The following is an 18,644-nucleotide window of genomic DNA, read 5'->3' on the forward strand; positions in this document are numbered from 1 at the left end:
CCTAAAATACACAGAATGTTTGCCCATAATACATAGAATATTGATGCACATAATACACAGAACATATCCTCCTAACATTCGAATGCACAAACACATCACAACTTGTGTTAATAACATGAATACACATAATATTTACACAAAATACACAGAACTCATCATCCTAAACGTTCGAATGCACAAACACATCACAACATGTGTTACTAACATGAAATCACAACATGTGTTACTAACATGAATACACATAACGGTTGCCTATAATACACATAACGGTTGCCTAGAATACACAGAATGATTGCCTGGAATACACAGAATATTAACATAAATACAGATACCGGCCGAAACGGGAAACGTGATTTCCAAAAAAAACGGACGATTAGTTTACAATGCTCAAAACGACGTCGTTTAGGTACGTGGTGCACAGTATAATTTGCCGATGTTTACCCCTTTGGATAGATATTAGTTGGGCCAATCCAATCCACCTTTCTAAAAAATTTTGTTTATTGCGTACAAAAAATCCCTTTGAGAAGTTGCTCTCACGCTTAATGGTGAGACTTGACTCCTAATCTTTCTCAAAAACTTCACCTTTGTGACAGTTGAGATGTTCATGCGGACTCTAAACATTACTTCAACTACCCTGTTTACGTAGCAATTGTAATACCATGGATTAGATACATCTATCTAATTAATATATTATGTGCATGTAGTTAACGAGTCGTTATTGCATGGATCACAAATAAAAAGTACATTATTTTGTATACCATTAAATAATGTACTTTTATTATATTAGAAATGTACTTGTTTGTGATGTGATCTGCACAACATTGTGTAAAATATGATCGACATAAAAATTTACAACAATTAACATATTATGTGTTTGTTATCTGCACGTAATATAAATGCCATTTTAGACTATTGTGGACCTTGGTCCAGAGTATATATAATTTATCGTTTAAGTAATGTTTCACCATCTATAAAGAATGTCATAATAATGTTTTATTTGTAAATTGAATTACAAGATGCATATCAAGCATGAATTGAAGGGGGGAAAAGAATTGAATTCACTTGTATAATCATCAAACAAGAAGTTCCTTGCGGAGTTTGTGTACATATATTATTGGTATGGCGGAACAATATAATATAATAATTAAATTATCCTAAAGAACAAGAAAAAAAAAACAAATAGAACACAGATTGATCGTATATTGTTATGAATGTGAAGCTGGAGGATTAAATTAGTTGTTGGCCTTGGCCTGGGTTCATAGTAAGCCACTAAAGTATGGAACTCCGGTCTGCGGCAACCAGTCATCTCCGAACACGAAATTTGCGACGGTGAAGTTCGCCGCGTCGGTGGCGTTGATTACGTGGAAACCCAGCCACGTTACCCTGGCACTCGTGTTAGATCCCGGGCCGGTGTTGTTGAACTCCGCATAATACGATGTATTGAGCGCGAAGTCTCCCGACCAGATTTGCCAGCCCGCGGGATTTATGAAACCGTCCATGAACGACTCCATGTACACCGTCCTGGAATATTCCTTCCACGGTCTGCCGAGAAAAGTGTTGGTGGTGGTGGTGCTGTTGGCCAAGTCGTCGGCGGGTTTGATGGTGCAATTGAGGATTGAAGTTCCGGTGTTCTGGTTGGGATCCGTTCGTCCCTGAGCGGTTATGGCGTTGAACTGACCGGGCATGGGTAGGCGCGGGTAGAGGTTGCAGTTCTGGAAAACGGCGGCGGCGTTGCCGAATATGAAGTCCACGGTGCCGTAAATGTCGCATTCTCGGTAGAATTGTCGGAGGGAATGCGCGTATAGTGTGTCTTGGTATCCCTCGAAACTACAACTGTAGAATGTGGATAAATCTGCACCGTTCCTAACCGCCACCGCCTGATGCTTTATCGCCCCCGCTGTATTCTGGAATGTCATGTTCACTCCGACAAATCCTTGTCCGACCACCGCTGTAAAATATATGACATACATGATTATTGTTAATAACTCAGGTGGCAAGTGAACTGGAAAAAATTCCTGGACTACAAATTTTTTTTCTAGATCTTATAATATCAAATTAGAAGGGTCAACCAACTAAAATACTCAAACAATTTTTAGGTGCATGCATGTAAAAAGTTAAGAGATTATATATACTTACCAAATGAGTAAGAATTGAAAGTAGTCCAGCCATCAATATAGCTGTGATTTCCGGTGATGATGGTCTGGTTAATTCCGTCGCCGATCATCATCAAGTATTTCTTGTTCTTGGCAATGGAGACGTATTCCTCGTACACGCCGGCAGTGACGTATACGAGGAAGTAGCCGTCGGTGGACTGAGTGTTATTGGGAGCAGCGGCGACGGCGTCATTAATGGTGGTAAAATTCCCACTCCCATCTTGACTCACAACCACAATGTCATTCACCAAAACCTGGTCCTCTTCCGGAGTTTGCAGGAGCTTTCTCCGGCTAACCCGCTCGAAAATCGCTTTAGTCCGTTCCGACATCTTCAACGGCAACCGCCCGTTCCGGAACCCTAGCTGTTTCTTGGTCGGTCGCCAAGCTCCGCCCTTCTTCTTCCTCGGCACCCACGCTTTAGTGAACAAAGCCAGAGAAACACTAAACAGGCGCGTGTCGTTCGCCAGCGGCGCCACGATCCCATTCCTAACGCTCCAGGCCGATGACGTGGCTTGCAGGCCGTCTATACACGTCTGGGTGTTTGTAAGAATGGCGCTCAGCAACGTTTGCACGTCGTCGGCTTCCAACACGGGGAGATACCGGGACGTCCCGTTGACGGTCTTGAAAGAGCTGGAGAGATAATCCATGTTTAATCCGGCCAGGAATTCGCAATCCTTGAGAGCTCGAATAGCGGTGGTGGTTAACGACTTGGAATTGCGAAGATACCTCTGGATCAAGGATAGAAACTTCCGCGCCGCGGATAAGGATTTCCGGACGGAGAATCGGCCATAATCGTAAACATTGGAAGAGGAATTGTTGCTGGGGAGAACAGTTTGGCAGTAAGAGGGGTAGGGCGTGGACTTGCAAACGGTGGACGCCGACACATTTTTCGACGGCGCCGCTGCCGACGGCGGCGCATCTCCGGCGGCACGACATTGAGAGAACCATAAAGGAAACACGACGAGAATGCAGCAAAATAAGAGGAAATAAGGCTTATAATGTTTAGCCATGTTTTCCTATGAAATAATAAAGTGTGTTTAGTGTTTACAATGGTTGAGGTAAGGTACTTAGCTTGTGTGTATATATATAATGTGTTGTAAGATTCAACAATGGAGTTTTGAAGCCGAGCATGGAAATTTGGGAATAGTCAACCAATTGGATTGTTGGCCATTCTTCAAAGCGCGTAGATCTCGAATTTTTTTTTTAATTAAATATATATGTTGGGATGCTTGAATTCAAGCTAGTAGCATTATATTTATGCATTTCTGGGATATGATTGAACAGAAACTTGGGAGACAACTTGTTTGTGTTTCTTGTACGTGTCAGAGGTACTTTAATCTTGATCTACAACGTGCTTAGTTCAATCCATTTAAATTTATGTATCCCTAAGTGTAATCTCTGTATTTATAAGGTATGAATCAGATGTGATGAATTGTTCAATTAAACTAGATGTTTTGAATTTCAACTCACTAAATTAGAAAGTATCTATCTTATGATCTATATGAGAGTATTTTGTTACAATTTGAAGTCCTAGAATATGATTTATTAATAAGAAATAGTTTTACTTTTATTGCTGATTAAAGGAAAATTAGCATGGACAGTCAACGGCTTTGTAGCACATGCCAACTGGGTTACATATACACACTTTAATGAAGAGAAAAGGGCGGCAAGAAACTGCGCTGGTTTCTCTCAAGCACGTAATTAGGATATACTTAGCTAATGAAAATGTTGAACATTGGCATTAAATTATTTGTGCATTCCCACAATATACGTGTAAAACTAGTGTGTGTGTATATATATATATATATATATATATGAGAGTTATCATACTTGTAAAAGTGAGTTGCGGTTATGCATCTTAGTGGAGTTATAGAATAATCCTATTAAAAAAAAAATCAAAATAGTAAACTTAGATCAAAGAAATGAGTCTATGAAGTCTCAAAACGTACGCGTCTTCCTGACCGGCTTGAGGAGATAAGGAGGTGTAACGTCAAGGGAATCCACAATAGAGTTTGACATGACGCCTAGCTAAGCTATGCTGACGAGTGATTAACCGGCCGTCGTCTATTTTCACCCACCAACACATAACATATATGTCATACTCACTTGATACAAGCAATTGTATCCGAGGGCGTGAATCTAAGTAAGACTTGTCATGTTTTTGTAACTCATCTTCTTTTACTACACATTACACTCAATACTACTTTACTATAACTAAGTTCGATCATCACTTACTTTTCCCTTGGTGACCAATCAATCACTCTGTATTCGTCTAATGCATTCTCATCTCATAGTCTATTATTTCAAAATATAATTATTTATTTTAACACTGATAGATGAACTTGGTGGATTGCATGTTATGTAGAACAACCTTATTTTATGAGTAGTAATATTAGCATTTATATATGGATATTATTGTTCAATAATTTCGACGTACCCCTACCTAATTTTGGACTGCATATCACTACTTTTTGCAAAGTAATATTGAATGTGATCGGTTTAGTTTGAATGGGATTAGATTTATGTTTTATGGTGTTTTTGTGCCAGCTGCGTCGCATGATTATTTGATTAATTAAGGATTCCGGTCAACACGCTAGCTAGGTAGGCACTGCACCGTCGTCGTCCATTTGTACATTTATCTACAAGCTAGCTAGCTGCGCTTAATTGATGGCTTGCGGCGCTGCCGTGGCGTTTGCTCCTCAAAGTTCTTCAGCGACTTTGTTAGTGCTATAAAGAATTGCATGTCAATTATATATATGTCAAATAATTGCTCTTAATTATATTGCATCTCTATATATGTGTATTGCCATTCAAGAATTAAGAATTACTATATTCAAAATTAAATTTGAAAAGGCCACTATAGTCCAGAACTAAATTAAATATTAATGGATAAGAAATTATCAAATTATCATAACAGATAATGACTCAGTTAGATAAATTAAAATCATCGAAGTCAAGAACTCAGTTAAACACAAAAATGTGTTTAGGACTAAATTAAGAAAAATCACTATAGTCCATAATTAACTAAATTGGATATTAACTCAATTTACAATTATGACGATGCGTCATGTATTTATTAAAATTTCAAATTTGACAACCCTAATAAAAATAGAGAACTCCTACCAAATAACAAAAAATAAGTTTATTCTCAACTAAAAAACTAATATGATAGGTCGGAAACTACACGTACAAAAAATATAAATCACATTAAAAAAATTCTGTATGATGAGTTTAATCAAGAAGAAGTTGATAAGAATTGAACTCGTATCATTTAGGTACGAGAATTATCCATGTATGTGGTCATTTCTTTGGAAGCAAATTGAAGCTAGTTTGGTGTCACGAGTGGTGTCGGATTTGACCGTTAATTGGAAAGAATGTCGCAAGTATATGTAGTTAAGTGGGCGATATGATATTGCAGAGAGTAAGTTAAGGTAGCTAACTCCACCAACTTTTGGTTGACAAATGAATTATAAATATGCATGCTAGCCTAGGTTTCAAACTATATCTTGGATGGATTGAGAAACCCCAAAATATTCCTTTCCTATTAGCACTGCAAATGAATCCCATTGGAATTAGTCAACTTAACTTGTGAACCTTATAAACTATATTCTATGGGATGCATGATTATTAGACATGGGTACCCACTAAGTGTTTTTTTTTTAGATTTTATTTTTTTTAAATACTCATACTTCTTTATAGGTGATAGGGTTATAAGGAAACTCTACTTGTTATATGAGACTCACAAATTAAATGTATTTTCCGTTCATCTATTATTACCTCTAATTAAATTGATTGATGTTACTACAAATTAAGAAAGAGTTTATGCGCATAGACAAAATCAGGCTGAAGGGTGAGATGCATCGTCTCCTCAAAACATTTACCATTAATTTTGATATATATATATATATATAATTAGTAATTTTTACTTAATGTAGGAGAGTCGAATAAATCTTTAAATAAAAGAGAGCTAAAGAACTTCTTAAACAGGTCAAAGGCAGAATTGATTTAGCGGTGACAAACTTTAATATATACTTGATTTCCTAAAAAAAATGTAATTCCACCCCAGTTTCTACGAATATAAAAATAGTGTCAATGTATAGGTAACACAAATTCTAATATTTATTTATTTTTTTCTTGAACCCAGACAACGGGGCGTTGGCTATACAAATAAAAAAATGGTTTTAGTTGGTTTGTACCAGGGAGTGTGTTATTTGGTGCAGTTCTCAATTTTATTTATCTATTATTATTATTTTTATTTTTTTGAAAGGAAAAAGCATAACTTTATTATATCAAATGTTCAAGAAGGAATTTTATTATTATTATTATTATTATTATTATTATTATTATTTTGGGTTCATGACTTATTTTAGAACAATGAAGAATAAACACACACACACATTATCAAAATGTTAAAATTGGAAATTGGATATTTTGCATGTATACTTACTTTTATTAAATTTGTTGTCAATATTATATATGTCAGTGTGTTGTGTGCGGTAATATTTAACAAGTCTCACACCAACTCCAATCAAATCAATTAGACAATTGATTTCGTAATAACGAGATATTAAGTTTAACTCCTTGAATATAATTAATATTAACATTTTCAATTTAAACCAATTAATTATTAATAACCTATCATGGTTCACCTTCTTATGATTTTTTATTGATTATAGTTAATTGCATATTTTCTCATATATCAATGCAGTGTCTCACAGACGAGCAAAAGTTACCTTGCATTATTATTTAAAAAAACAAAAACAAAAAAACACCGACAAATTCTCAGCGATGACTGGGAACGAGGACACCGGGTCTTTAACGCGATATCGAGTTTTCCAAGTAACTTTTTTCCGACTCAAATCTAAGGTCGTCCCCGTCGGTTGATTTGGAAAATGAGAAGCAAAGTCGTCGTACGTCCAAGTCTTCTGCGTGTAACTTTAATTGAAGTTTGTTGTCTTTCTAAAATTTGCATAGCACCCCAAGAAATTATAGAGTCACACACACCATCGTCTCACGGATCTTTATCCGTGCAATGAATCGGATAGATCGTATGGATGAAACATAATTCTCATACAATAAAATCATAACTTTAATACATGCCAACACTCTCTCGATTAAGTCTATCACACCGGGATTTCTTGTTGCGCGTTGTAGTTATATATATATATATATGTGTGTGTGTGTATAATACTTAATCCTTTTATTTCTTGTTGTATATATCCGTGGGTAAGCGAGCACCCTGCAAGAAAGGGGTGCCTGACAATCAAAGTCAATTACAACTAGGCATTATATTGCATGAATATATTGTTTAGTTTTCCTGACATCGTACTCAGTTACGTTCATGTGTAACTTGTATTTTTATAACAAAGAATCAGTCAAATTAATGGCAAGTTGGAGATGTTTCAGGCTACTACCCATACTTTTATTATACCAAGTAACATTTATGCTCAATTTTTATTTTATTTTATGCATATATGCTACAACATAAGTATATAACTTCAATAATTTTTAAATTTTCAATTGTTTAAACTTCAATTAAATGTTCTCTCTATACATATGGTGACATATTCTAAGTATACTTAAGTAACATGATCATATATTTAATAATCATAATATAAAAATATATATATTCTATCTATTCATTTTTTACTATGCGATGCTATAAGTGATTCCCAATTAATATTTTGTAATGTGGTTTTTAAGAATAATTAATTATCAAGGTAATTGTCAAACTGACTCTACCCGAATTGTCCCCATTTAATTATTCTTGAACTTTATTTTATGAGTGACATGCATTTAATTATGACTCTTGTAATTTTTGCTTTTATATTCCTTCGGAAAAAAACTGATGTATTTGTCTAAATTTTTGTTGAAACTAATTAAAGAAAACTACTCGTCAAAATTATGCAATGATGAGTCAAAAAGCGAAACCAAATTAAAAGGCAAGTTTAATTAACTGGGCTACTGGTCTTAGTCTAATAATCGACATTTTCTCCCCAAGAAAAAATAGACAAAAATCAAAGATATAATTTGGATTTAACCTTGTTATGTTTTTATATTATAATAATAATTTGCATGAAGTGGAACCACGTAAAAAGGGGTTTGGGATTGGAATGTGTATTTTTCCATAATGTATCGGTGGCTATTCTTTGTGGAATGATTTTACAGCAAATGATAGTGAAATGTGTTTCACGTAGTTGACAGGGACATCACCTCACATCACACCGAATTTTTTGACACAAATATTAACCAACTACGTCCCAAGAAGTGGTCCAAGTAGATGAATCATATCAAAAAATTATATCTTTCATTCTTAATAACACTTACTTGATTATTAATTTCATCACACATCATTTATCCCGTGTTCATTCTCAGATAATAGATATGCTTCATATCATTTTTGAAGTAATAACAATTTTATATTCTTAATCATCTTGACCAGATTACGGATTACCTCATAGTACGGTTCAATAACTAAAATATATGAGTTATATATACAAGCAAATTTAGCGAAAGAGTGTTGAAGGCCCATTTGAAATTCAGCTTATGGACCTAATTCACTATATGGGCCATAAGGTTTACACCTAATAGGTCCAACTCCCTGAGACCAATATAGTAGACCACTGAAAAAAGGAAATACGGAGTAGTTAGTTAGAATTTTAATTTGAATTACAATGTTATTGAAGACGTGAGGATTTTTGAGTAGTGTCACGTTAATTAACAACCTTAAGAGTTGTGTCGGACGCCGTTAGTCTGCGTAGCTGATATGATAACTCCAACCAAATAGCTAGACGTCCAGTTTATAATAAATGCAATTTAACGTATATGGTTCATGCTCATTCCTAACCGCTCCATGCAAGTTGAAGAAGGGCTTCATCCTATTGCTACGTAACTGCCACTTGCTTATCACACACCCTACTTATATTCCCCGCCCGCTATCTTCACTTTGCCTATCATAGTACCTCAGATTCCGAAATGCATAACCTCGGACGGAATCCCATAATGTGGGTCCCTGTCGTGTTCCTACCGGCGCTGTTGTCTCTAACAGCCTATCAATCCTTAGCCATGAACGCGACAACCTCAGACAACATTCATCATCATGTTCTCCAGGTTGCCAACTCAGCTTGTGAACGCAGCCTCTATAAGGATCTCTGCGTGTCAACCTTAGTGAAAATCCCCGATCTTCACGCCAAATCTTTACCCGAAATCATCTCCGCCACCGTGAACGTCACCGTGTCGGAGATTATAACGGCCTCCGATAACTGCAGCCGCCTCCGGCGGGCGGTTCCCGGCCTGCCAATAATGGAGAATCGCGCTCTCCACGTCTGCCTGGAACTGTTCTCCGACGCGTTGGCGGATCTCCGGACGGTCCTCGACGGTCTCGAGAATTCTCCGGCGAAACGCTACGCCGACTTGCAGACGCTCCTCAGCACCGCCATGACTAACCAGTACACCTGTCTCGACGGCTTTCCCGACAGCAATAAGAACGTGCGCCCGTTAATCATCAAACGCATCGAACAAATCTCTCGCCACGTCAGCAACGCCCTGTCCATGCTCACGAAGATCAAGAAGGAAAAGGATAACCTTTCTTCTTCTTCAAATTTCCGGCGGGGAGACAGGGAAATGAAAGATGGGTTTCCCAAGTGGCTATCGAGGAGAGACAGGGCGCTGCTAGAAGCTCCGACGGGTAAGAAGAAACGTAAAATCAAGCCTGATTTGATTGTGGCCCAGGACGGTAGCGGCGACTATAGTAGAATCAATGACGCCCTGTCAGCAGCTCCGGACGTAAGCGATACCAGATTTGTGATATACATTAAGGCTGGTGCTTACTATGAGTACGTAGATGTTGGTAAGAAGAAGACCATGATAATGTTCGTCGGAGATGGCATGGGAGAGACTCTCATTAAAGGAAACCGGAACGCTCGTGATGGATGGCCTACTTTTCGTTCTGCTACCGTTGGTAATCAAGTTCAAGTTTTTACTCCTAAATTTGTCATGTTATTGATTCAGTAACCACATTGACTCACAGTTAACTTAATAATCATAATTCCTCTTGCCAGAATTGTCTATTGATTTTTTTGACATAAGTAGGAGGCAATAAGTTGATTTATCTTTTTCTAGTCCTAATTGCATGTAAAAACATTTGATTTGCAGTGGTGGCCGGATCTGGATTCATAGCAAAAGGCATAACATTCGAAAACTATGCCGGACCGGAGAAGCACCAAGCTGTAGCAGTCAGGTCTGACTCCGACTACTCTGTCTTCTACGACTGCAGCTTTGTGGGCTACCAAGATACCCTCTACGTTCATTCCCGCCGCCAATTTTTCCGGGAATGTGACGTCTACGGCACGGTGGACTTCATTTTTGGCAACGCCGCCGTCGTGTTCCAAAACTGCAATTTGTACGCTCGCAGACCCATGTACGGACAGAAGAATGTGATCACGGCCCAATCAAGAATGGATCCTTTTCAAACCACTGGCATTTCAATCTTGCATTGCAAAGTGGCGGCGGCGGCGGATTTGATTCCCGTGGAATCCGCGTTCGGGAGTTTCCTCGGCCGTCCTTGGAGAAAATATTCTCGGACTGTTTACATGTTGTCGAAAATCGGGAGTTTAATTGACCCTGCCGGATGGATGGAATGGGATGGGAACTTTGCTCTCAAAACTCTGTTCTACGGGGAGTACAAGAACAGAGGGCCCGGCGCCGATACGTCGGAGAGAGTGACGTGGCCGGGATATACAGTCATCAAAAGCGCCTCCGTGGCTAGACAATTCACTGCTGATAATCTCATCGACGGCGGTGATTGGCTGCCCGACTCTAAAATCCCATATTATCTCGGTTTAACTGATGATGATGATGATGACGACACTGATGATTATGATGACGACGACACTGATGATTATGACGACGACGACGACACTGATGATTATGACGACGACTATTATGGGTCTGAGATTATGTCCGTTTCGACTCGCCAACATTACATTAAAACTTAAAAGAAGAACATTCAAACTTAAAGAGAATAATTATGTTTGTATTTCAACTCAAGAGAAAGAATGAGCTTCCATTACCATGTCACTCCAGGATATTTATATAAGAATAATAAGCATATTCAAGGAAATAAGTAAAACTTTTTTTAACAAATATGATTAGGAAGGCATTTTAGGACTTCACACTGACATGAAAGTTACAAAACTCTGATTAAGGCAAAAATCCCAAATTTCTCCCGAGCTTCCTAATTTCGCCTAAGGTAACCGCCTTTCAGAGCGCATCCGATCCGACACCGCCTCCCAATTGCCTACCTGGACTGAGCCACATAGATTCAAACAACCCAGCTCGATCAGCCAACGGGCTCCCAATACCGATCTTCTCAGATCGGGTACTCTAATCGGGGTATCCATCAACGAGATCTCCTGATTTATTGGCAGATGCTATATATCAAGAAAATTCTACATAACATTATGGCTCAACAGTTTGTACAATGTACTCTACAGACAACATTATAGGAATAACAGTTATTGTTCTGTCTGTCTGATTCCCTGTTGTGCATTATATATGTATGTATATAAAATATAAATGTGTCGTCACACTTGATGGGCCGCATTTAGATGTGCAGTCCACTCGACTTTTAGTTGAGACGGGAAATAAACAGCAACTTTTTCGTTTTTATTCAAGCAACTGCAAATCTCTCAGTTGCATTAATGAACTAAACAGTGAATTTATTATTCAAGAAATGGCTGTTCTTCAACCAGCTAGGACTACCTTAGATAAAAACATGGCTGCAATGACAACAAGAGAAGGTTTCAAGTAGGGTAGCTCAAAGTAGCAGAAGCATGAGTATGCAATAAGCAATGTAACAGTTCCTGCAAGGATTATTCGCTTCGATTGTAGCGAGCACGCGACAAGATTATCCAGAATAGTAAGTTTCCTGGGACTGGTTTGAATGTTGTTCATCCTTAAATCACCTCTGCAATCACCTGTCTGCAGCTTGGTGTTGTTGATGGTTTTAAGGTTTATGTGGGCTTCTGTTTTTAGGGTTCTGTCATCTTCTGTCTCTTCTTTAGGCCCTTTCAGTCCCATTAAAGGGGTCTGTAGTGCTGGCTCTGCTGGCCAGATTACCACATCATCATCAGATTCATCAGAGGATATCATCACTCCTTCTGAGCTTTCCTCCATTTCCTCAGAAATATTATCATCCCTATCCCCGTCACCATAACCGTATTCCTCATCATAATCACATTCATTATTATTGCCATCCTCAGTAGTTTCTTGAACTCCTTCGGTGTCGTTTGATGGGAGAATGGGATGCTGTTTGGCTGTGGCAGTGTCATCTGTGACAATATCTTCTCGAAGGGTTTTCTCGATATTTTGGTTGGTTTCTTCCTCATCATTGCCAGCAACCTCTTCGCCCTCGTTATCCATGGATGAGTACTGGCCTAATTCTTTCTCATCTGCCATGGAAACACCACCTTTGCAATAATCATTACAATGTTGTTTGGCAACAAATTGGAGAATTGGGATTGGATTGTCTTCTTCTTCTTCTTCCTCTTCTTCTTCTGGCTCATTAGTAGTGCCATTTTCTTCATTAGAGTTCTCAATGTGCAAAGGAACATGAAAAGCAGCTAAATCCAGGTTTTGCACATTGGTTTCACAATCTTCAGGGGGAGTGATTTGATTGATTTCTGATGTTACCTGTTCAGAATTAGAGTTCTTCTGATCATCATTTCCCTGCATCTCAGGGCTGCTGTACATACCATCTTGCCCATCACACAAATCCCATTCGATTTCCGGGCTGCAATTCTTTTCACTACACTCCATTTCTTCTCCCAGAGCCTCTTTCACCTCTTCCTCTTCTTCTTCTTCAACTGCTGTCTTCATTGTTTCATTCATCTTCGTGAGGGGCAAATCCTCAGAATTTGCTTGCTCGAAAAGGGGACCGGTGTAAAATGGATGAGATGAATATTCTTGTTCGCTGGATGTTGCGCTGCCTGGAATTGAACTGCCATTGCTGATGATTTCTTGATGACAGCCATTTCCAGGGCTATCCTGTTCTTCAATTGCCTGGATTTTCAGTGATCTTTCTTGTTTCTCCGTTGTCTCGTAGATCTCCTTCCTCACATTATAATCGCCTTCTCCGTCGTCTTTGATTCTTTGGACGGAGAAAATTTGATCAAATTGAATGGATGTTGCACTGCCTGGAATTGAACTGCGGTTGCTGATGATTTCTTGATGACAGCCATTTCCAGGGCTATCCTGTTCTTCAATTGCCTGGATTTTCAGTGATCTTTCTTCTTTCTCCGTTGTCTCATAGATCTCCTTCGTGGCATTACAATCACCTTCTCCGTCGTCTTTGATTCTTTGGACGGAGAAAATTTGATCAAATTGAATGAAAGAAACAAAAAAGTTATATCCAACATTGAAATTAATCAAACGAGTATGTAGCCTATTAGCCAATTTTGATTTATTTGACAACTTAGTGTTTGGTTAATTAATTTTTTTTGTAAAACAATTAACTTTTTGAATCATTAACTTAATTAGATGAATCGCCCTGTTTAGTAAAATAATTAGCTTTTTTAAATTAGAAATTAAACCAAACACTATCAGCTAATAGTTAATTTACAGAACAACTTTTAACAATCAATTAATTTCATAATTATTTATATCCTATAACCAATGAGCTAACAGCCCATTTACGAAACTGGACCGAAATGGCACTAACTAACCTCAGATGCCCGGGCATGAGCGAAGAAGGATCAGAGAGAATGAACTGAAGCCCTTTTCTCACCGGATCTTCATCGTCGATAATATTTTTCTTCCGCTCATCCCCTGCGGCCTCCCGGTTCTCCTCCTCCGCCGCCGTTGATTTTAACGGGCTCCCACCGCGGGGCTTCCGCGGCTTTCTGAAAGCCGACGAAATAAGAGCCGTGACCAACGCGCCACCCAACAAAATGAAAATCCCACCATTTTTGCCTAGGCTTAACTCCACCTTCGTCGTCTTCTTCTTCCCCTTCTTGTCTCCCCCATCGCACCTCGGTTTCTCCGACATCACCTCCATAACTAATCAAGAAAACGCCGTCCACTCAAGTATTATTAGTTAGCTAGCTCCGAGGTTCTTGATCCTAATACATGTAATGTCTTTCCTAGGAATCATCAACCATTAAATTATATTGATGGTGATATGACACTCGATGTGTGGGGACTATGGAGTTGAGAAAACGCTTCGCATCACTATAAAATCTCGCAGGGTGCCATGAAAGTGTGGATCTTAGGAGTCTGAAGCGGACGTTGGTTTGACAAATTATGTATGGCCTGCCCCAACTCTTCCACTTACCTACACAAATTACTATTTTCCGCGTGGAATGCATGGGCGCAAATGCGCAATACCTAAATTTATAGCAAAATATTAAATTACTTAAAGCCAAAGAAAACGTTGCCTAACTCGTGCCAATTCCTACCCACTACTCTTTTTTTCTTTTTTTCTTAGTATAATTGTCTCTGTTACAATACACTATTTGTTCGTAACTACTACCCACTACTTAAAATTTTACAAAATTAATTTTACGGAAAGTGGTTGTGTTAGTCCCTTAAAGGACATATTGGTTATTTTATAAAAATTTCTTATCTTTATTTATACACGCTATTCTTATCACAGAATCGTGGTTAAATATTTGTTTGTCTTGATTGAGTAAATATTTGAGAAGTAAAAATAATAAATAGGAGATTACTTAGGATTGGAGGTACATTAAATTGTGTGTATAATGTGCTAGTTTATAATTACAATTTTTCATTTCATTGTATGTAATTTACTTTTTTTGATATCTCATTAAGTTCATACCTTAATGGGTAATATAAGCAAGTTAGTTACTTTAATATGTTAATTGATTGATTGTCTGGAGATGTTTATACAAAATGTGAGTGTAGTGTATTACTATTTTAATTTAAACAGTATTTTGATAGTGGAAGTTGGGTGGAAGATATGATTGTCTTTATTGGTCTTTTTATGAAACAAATAATTTAAAAAAAAAACATATAATTATCTAGTTTCCACCAATTAGTAGTCAATACAGTCAAAAAGATTAGTGCAGCCTCAAACATTTGTTATTAGTTGGCCACCTCAAAGGGAAAAGAGCAACAAATGGTAATGTACAACCAACGAATATTATCAGTCTCCTAAGGTGTATATTTGAATGAAGATCATCATTTGCTCTACTTAAGATAAAAAAAAATAATAATAATAATAGCAATCCCTTCAAAGATATCAAAATTGAATCTCCCTCTCAATAAATGAAGGTACATAGAGTTGACTTATATATGCTAATCTATGAAGAAATCATTACTTGTCAAATATTTTGCCCATGTTGGGCAAGTAGTACATAATTTTGGAGGAATCTAATGCTTGTTTAATCTCAATTAGGCTTTTTACAAGAATGCTAAATTGCTAACCAGTCTTAAGTATGGGCCTAACATTTGAAATACTTCTCTTGTAGATGTTTGTGTGGGTTTAGCCCAATTGGGCCAACCCCACACACTGCTATATTCCACCATTGAATTTTTTTCAACAATTAACTATAAAATCGGTACCATAGCGGAAATGATTGCCTTCCAATTTTGCACAAAAGTGTAATTAAGTCCCTAAAATTTCGAAGATTGTAATTAGACGCATGAACATGATATTTTTGTGCATTAAGGTCCCAAATTCGATTAATAACATGCAATAATATGTTAATGTAGTTTTAACGATACTCTAGTAGCTTCAATGACACTCCGGCGATGATTGTCGGTTACCTTTGAAGAAAGTGACCGACCACGCTGGTCACCTCTCGTATCTCATTGGGGAAGGTAACCATAGTGGTCACCTTCGCTTAGAGAAGATGATTGTTCGTTGGTTGTCAATTTTTTTCTAGTTGTTATTAACGACTGTAGTCTGCTAGTGGTGGTTGTCGATAATTTGTTGGTTAGTACTAAATTTGAACTTATTTGGCTGATTTTAATAAGTTAAAGTATTTAATTGTATTGTTTAAAAGTTTAAAAGTCTAATGGTAGTTTTCGACTTTTCGTAACAGTTACACCCTATATGTTTCTATAAATACCTCAGTAGTCTCTTCCTTCTCCTTCCAAATCTATTTTACATCCTCTTTCAAGCTAAGGTGTCACGTTATTATTCATTTTCATCCCGTTTTAGCGTAAAAATGTGTGGCGGTGCATTTCTCTTCGATCGTAAATTCCCTAGGGATGATGGCCGCAGTGTCTCCTCCGGCGACATCTGGCCTGAGTTTTGCCCCACTTCTCAGACGACTGTCAAATCGAGTTTCTCCGGCCAACCTGAATCAGCCGCCACCCCTAAACGGTCCCAGCCATGCACAGGTAATTACTAGCTAGCCCCGTTTAGTGTATACCTTTTTTACGGGAATTTCTGTACGTGTTAATAGTAGGAATTTTGTCAAACAGGTGATGGGAGTCCTGAGAAGGCGAAGAAGAAGAGGCAGAGGAAAAACATGTACAGGGGAATCAGGCAGCGCCCCTGGGGCAAATGGGCCGCCGAGATCCGCGACCCGAGAAAAGGCGTTAGGGTTTGGCTTGGTACGTTCAACACGGCGGAAGAAGCAGCCAGAGCTTACGACAGGGAAGCTAGGAAAATCAGAGGTAAAAAAGCTAAGGTTAACTTCCCTAACGATGACAGTAACTTTAATCCGCCGGCGCAGCCGGAATTCCGCCGGAATCCTCCTGATAAGTCCATCGGAAAAGCTGATCTGAATGTGGAGCCCTATTATCCTCGATCCAATTCAATGATCAACGCCGGGACTCTAATAGGATTTGCTACGCAGAGCGAAGAGAATGGTAACGAGGGTTTATTGAAAGAGAAGAGGGCGGGCGGGGAGGAAATGAAGATAATGAATGACGGTGCAGAGATAAAGGAGGCGGAGAATCAAGTGCGTAAGCTCTCGGAGGAGCTAATGGTGTACGAGTCGTATATGAAATTCTACGAGATACCTTATCTGGACGGCCAGTCAACTGCGGCGGCGCAAGTTAACCCGGTTCCAGACACGGTGGTTGGCGGTGGTTCTATAGATCTCTGGAGCTTCGATGATGTCAGCCCAAGCAGTGTCGTTAACTCCAATTAATATAGCTTTCGTCGTTTTTCCTTTCACGTTTACTGTTCATTTTCTTTAGCCGTACTGTAGTAATGTGTAAGAAACATTGTTACGTTGTTCAATGAAATGAATTATTACTTCAATTCCGTATCAACTTTGGATGCCAACCAAACACGCCGGTGAGGCGGTAACCATAACTGTATTACCTTTCTGGCATTATTAATGCATGAAAAGAAAAAAAAAAAAAACAAGGGAAAGTGAGAATAAAATCTAGGAGTTGTCTGTTTGTGGGATGTCGGTATGAAAGAGGCAATGGGCGCTGGTGGTTTGGATGCATTTCCACCGCCTAAAACCCAGCGGTGCACACAGCTTTGAGCTTTTGTTCCACTTTGATGAGTGTACGATTACTGAAATACTTTGCTCGTACCAAATTCTTCACATCCAACGTTGCAACTTGCAAGCACACAATATATATATATATCCTTAATTTTGATCCGATGTTTACATCGATGAAATTTAATACTCGTACAAGATAATTACTATAAAATAAACATAAAGTTTGGTTAGTATAACTTAATAAGGACGCATGTGCCAAAATTATATAGATTATGCAATAAAAGTTTAACTTAAATAAAGTTTGGTCAATTCACTTCTACCGTCAAATTAATCTTTCCTACTACTTGAGGAGTTGGGGACTAAGAATAGGGTGTGTACTAAGTAAACCACCTCCTCATTTTTTATTTTTTTTTGTGACGAAGGAAACCCACTATCGATGTGCACTCAACTGACAAAAAATTACAATGAGGTAATTGTGTATAACTATCTCAAATCAAAAAGATTAATAGGTTGCTCACCATCACACAATGTGCTATTAGCAGTCTTCTTCTTAGAGGGTCGATCACCACTTGCCACTTCTAATCCTGCTTTACAATACTGCACTTCTCTTCTCTTCTCCAGGCTAGTTTCAGCCTACCAAAGATTGGGTGCGCCACTTAAGCTACTCTACCAATAAGCTTTGAGTTTTATAAAATAGAAAAGTAGTTGAAATTGAAATATCAAATAAAAACATCATCAACCTATGGAATGCCCCAATATCATTTTTTATTTTTATTTTTAATTATAATAAAAATAATGCATGAAGAAAACTATTAATGAGTTTACATGTACACATACGACAATCAATTTTGAGCAATTTAATTTGTTTATAATTGAATACTTAGACTTGTTCCAATTATTTGAATCCCCACCGAATTATATTCAATTTCTCTATTTCTTTTTAAAACTGTTGGTGTAATGTGTGTACACAAATATTTATACGTACATTCTAGTTGCATTGTGTATGAGAGGCTAATTTCGTCCAAGAGCGTAGAGTAAAACAAACACGACAGAGTATCTATCA

General features: G+C 38.0%; 4 protein-coding genes across 4 annotated transcripts; 2 read left to right on the forward strand and 2 right to left on the reverse strand.

Moving 5' to 3' along the window:
* Positions 1-1,049: 1,049 nt before the first annotated feature.
* Positions 1,050-3,215, reverse strand: LOC116004162 (probable pectinesterase/pectinesterase inhibitor 7). Its single transcript, XM_031244087.1, has 2 exons — positions 2,137-3,215; positions 1,050-1,948 (listed from the first exon to the last, which is right to left on the reverse strand). The coding sequence occupies exons 1-2, from the start codon at positions 3,161-3,163 to the stop codon at positions 1,257-1,259; spliced, it is 1,719 nt and encodes a 572-aa protein (XP_031099947.1). The 5' UTR covers positions 3,164-3,215; the 3' UTR covers positions 1,050-1,256.
* Positions 3,216-9,128: 5,913 nt separating this feature from the next.
* Positions 9,129-11,149, forward strand: LOC116004142 (pectinesterase-like). The gene is made up of 2 exons (XM_031244071.1): positions 9,129-10,113; positions 10,308-11,149. The coding sequence occupies exons 1-2, from the start codon at positions 9,129-9,131 to the stop codon at positions 11,147-11,149; spliced, it is 1,827 nt and encodes a 608-aa protein (XP_031099931.1).
* A 651-nt stretch (positions 11,150-11,800) lies between these two features.
* Positions 11,801-14,477, reverse strand: LOC116004296. Its single transcript, XM_031244277.1, has 2 exons — positions 13,877-14,477; positions 11,801-13,509 (listed from the first exon to the last, which is right to left on the reverse strand). Exons 1-2 carry the CDS (start codon positions 14,206-14,208, stop codon positions 11,898-11,900), a joined length of 1,944 nt encoding a protein of 647 aa, XP_031100137.1. The 5' UTR covers positions 14,209-14,477; the 3' UTR covers positions 11,801-11,897.
* A 1,796-nt stretch (positions 14,478-16,273) lies between these two features.
* LOC116004874 (ethylene-responsive transcription factor ERF071-like) lies at positions 16,274-17,399 on the forward strand. Its single transcript, XM_031245067.1, has 2 exons — positions 16,274-16,517; positions 16,602-17,399. Exons 1-2 carry the CDS (start codon positions 16,343-16,345, stop codon positions 17,273-17,275), a joined length of 849 nt encoding a protein of 282 aa, XP_031100927.1. The 5' UTR covers positions 16,274-16,342; the 3' UTR covers positions 17,276-17,399.
* Positions 17,400-18,644: the final 1,245 nt, after the last annotated feature.

Source organism: Ipomoea triloba, chromosome 14 (assembly GCF_003576645.1).
Source record: "Ipomoea triloba cultivar NCNSP0323 chromosome 14, ASM357664v1".
Classification (NCBI taxonomy): domain Eukaryota; kingdom Viridiplantae; phylum Streptophyta; class Magnoliopsida; order Solanales; family Convolvulaceae; genus Ipomoea; species Ipomoea triloba.

Bases quoted from the DNA above. Each gene is read 5' to 3' on its own strand.
- LOC116004162 (XM_031244087.1), bottom strand. From the start codon at position 3,163: ATGGCTAAACATTATAAGCCTTATTTCCTCTTATTTTGCTGCATTCTC. The intron at 1,949-2,136 runs GTAAGTATATAT...TATATTTTACAG, and splicing joins TTTCAATTCTTACTCATTTG to CGGTGGTCGGACAAGGATTT.
- LOC116004142 (XM_031244071.1), top strand. From the start codon at position 9,129: ATGCATAACCTCGGACGGAATCCCATAATGTGGGTCCCTGTCGTGTTC. The intron at 10,114-10,307 runs GTAATCAAGTTC...TTTGATTTGCAG, and splicing joins TTTTCGTTCTGCTACCGTTG to TGGTGGCCGGATCTGGATTC.
- LOC116004296 (XM_031244277.1), bottom strand. From the start codon at position 14,208: ATGGAGGTGATGTCGGAGAAACCGAGGTGCGATGGGGGAGACAAGAAG. The intron at 13,510-13,876 runs GTTAGTTAGTGC...CTCCGTCCAAAG, and splicing joins CTCATGCCCGGGCATCTGAG to AATCAAAGACGACGGAGAAG.
- LOC116004874 (XM_031245067.1), top strand. From the start codon at position 16,343: ATGTGTGGCGGTGCATTTCTCTTCGATCGTAAATTCCCTAGGGATGAT. The intron at 16,518-16,601 runs GTAATTACTAGC...TTTGTCAAACAG, and splicing joins ACGGTCCCAGCCATGCACAG to GTGATGGGAGTCCTGAGAAG.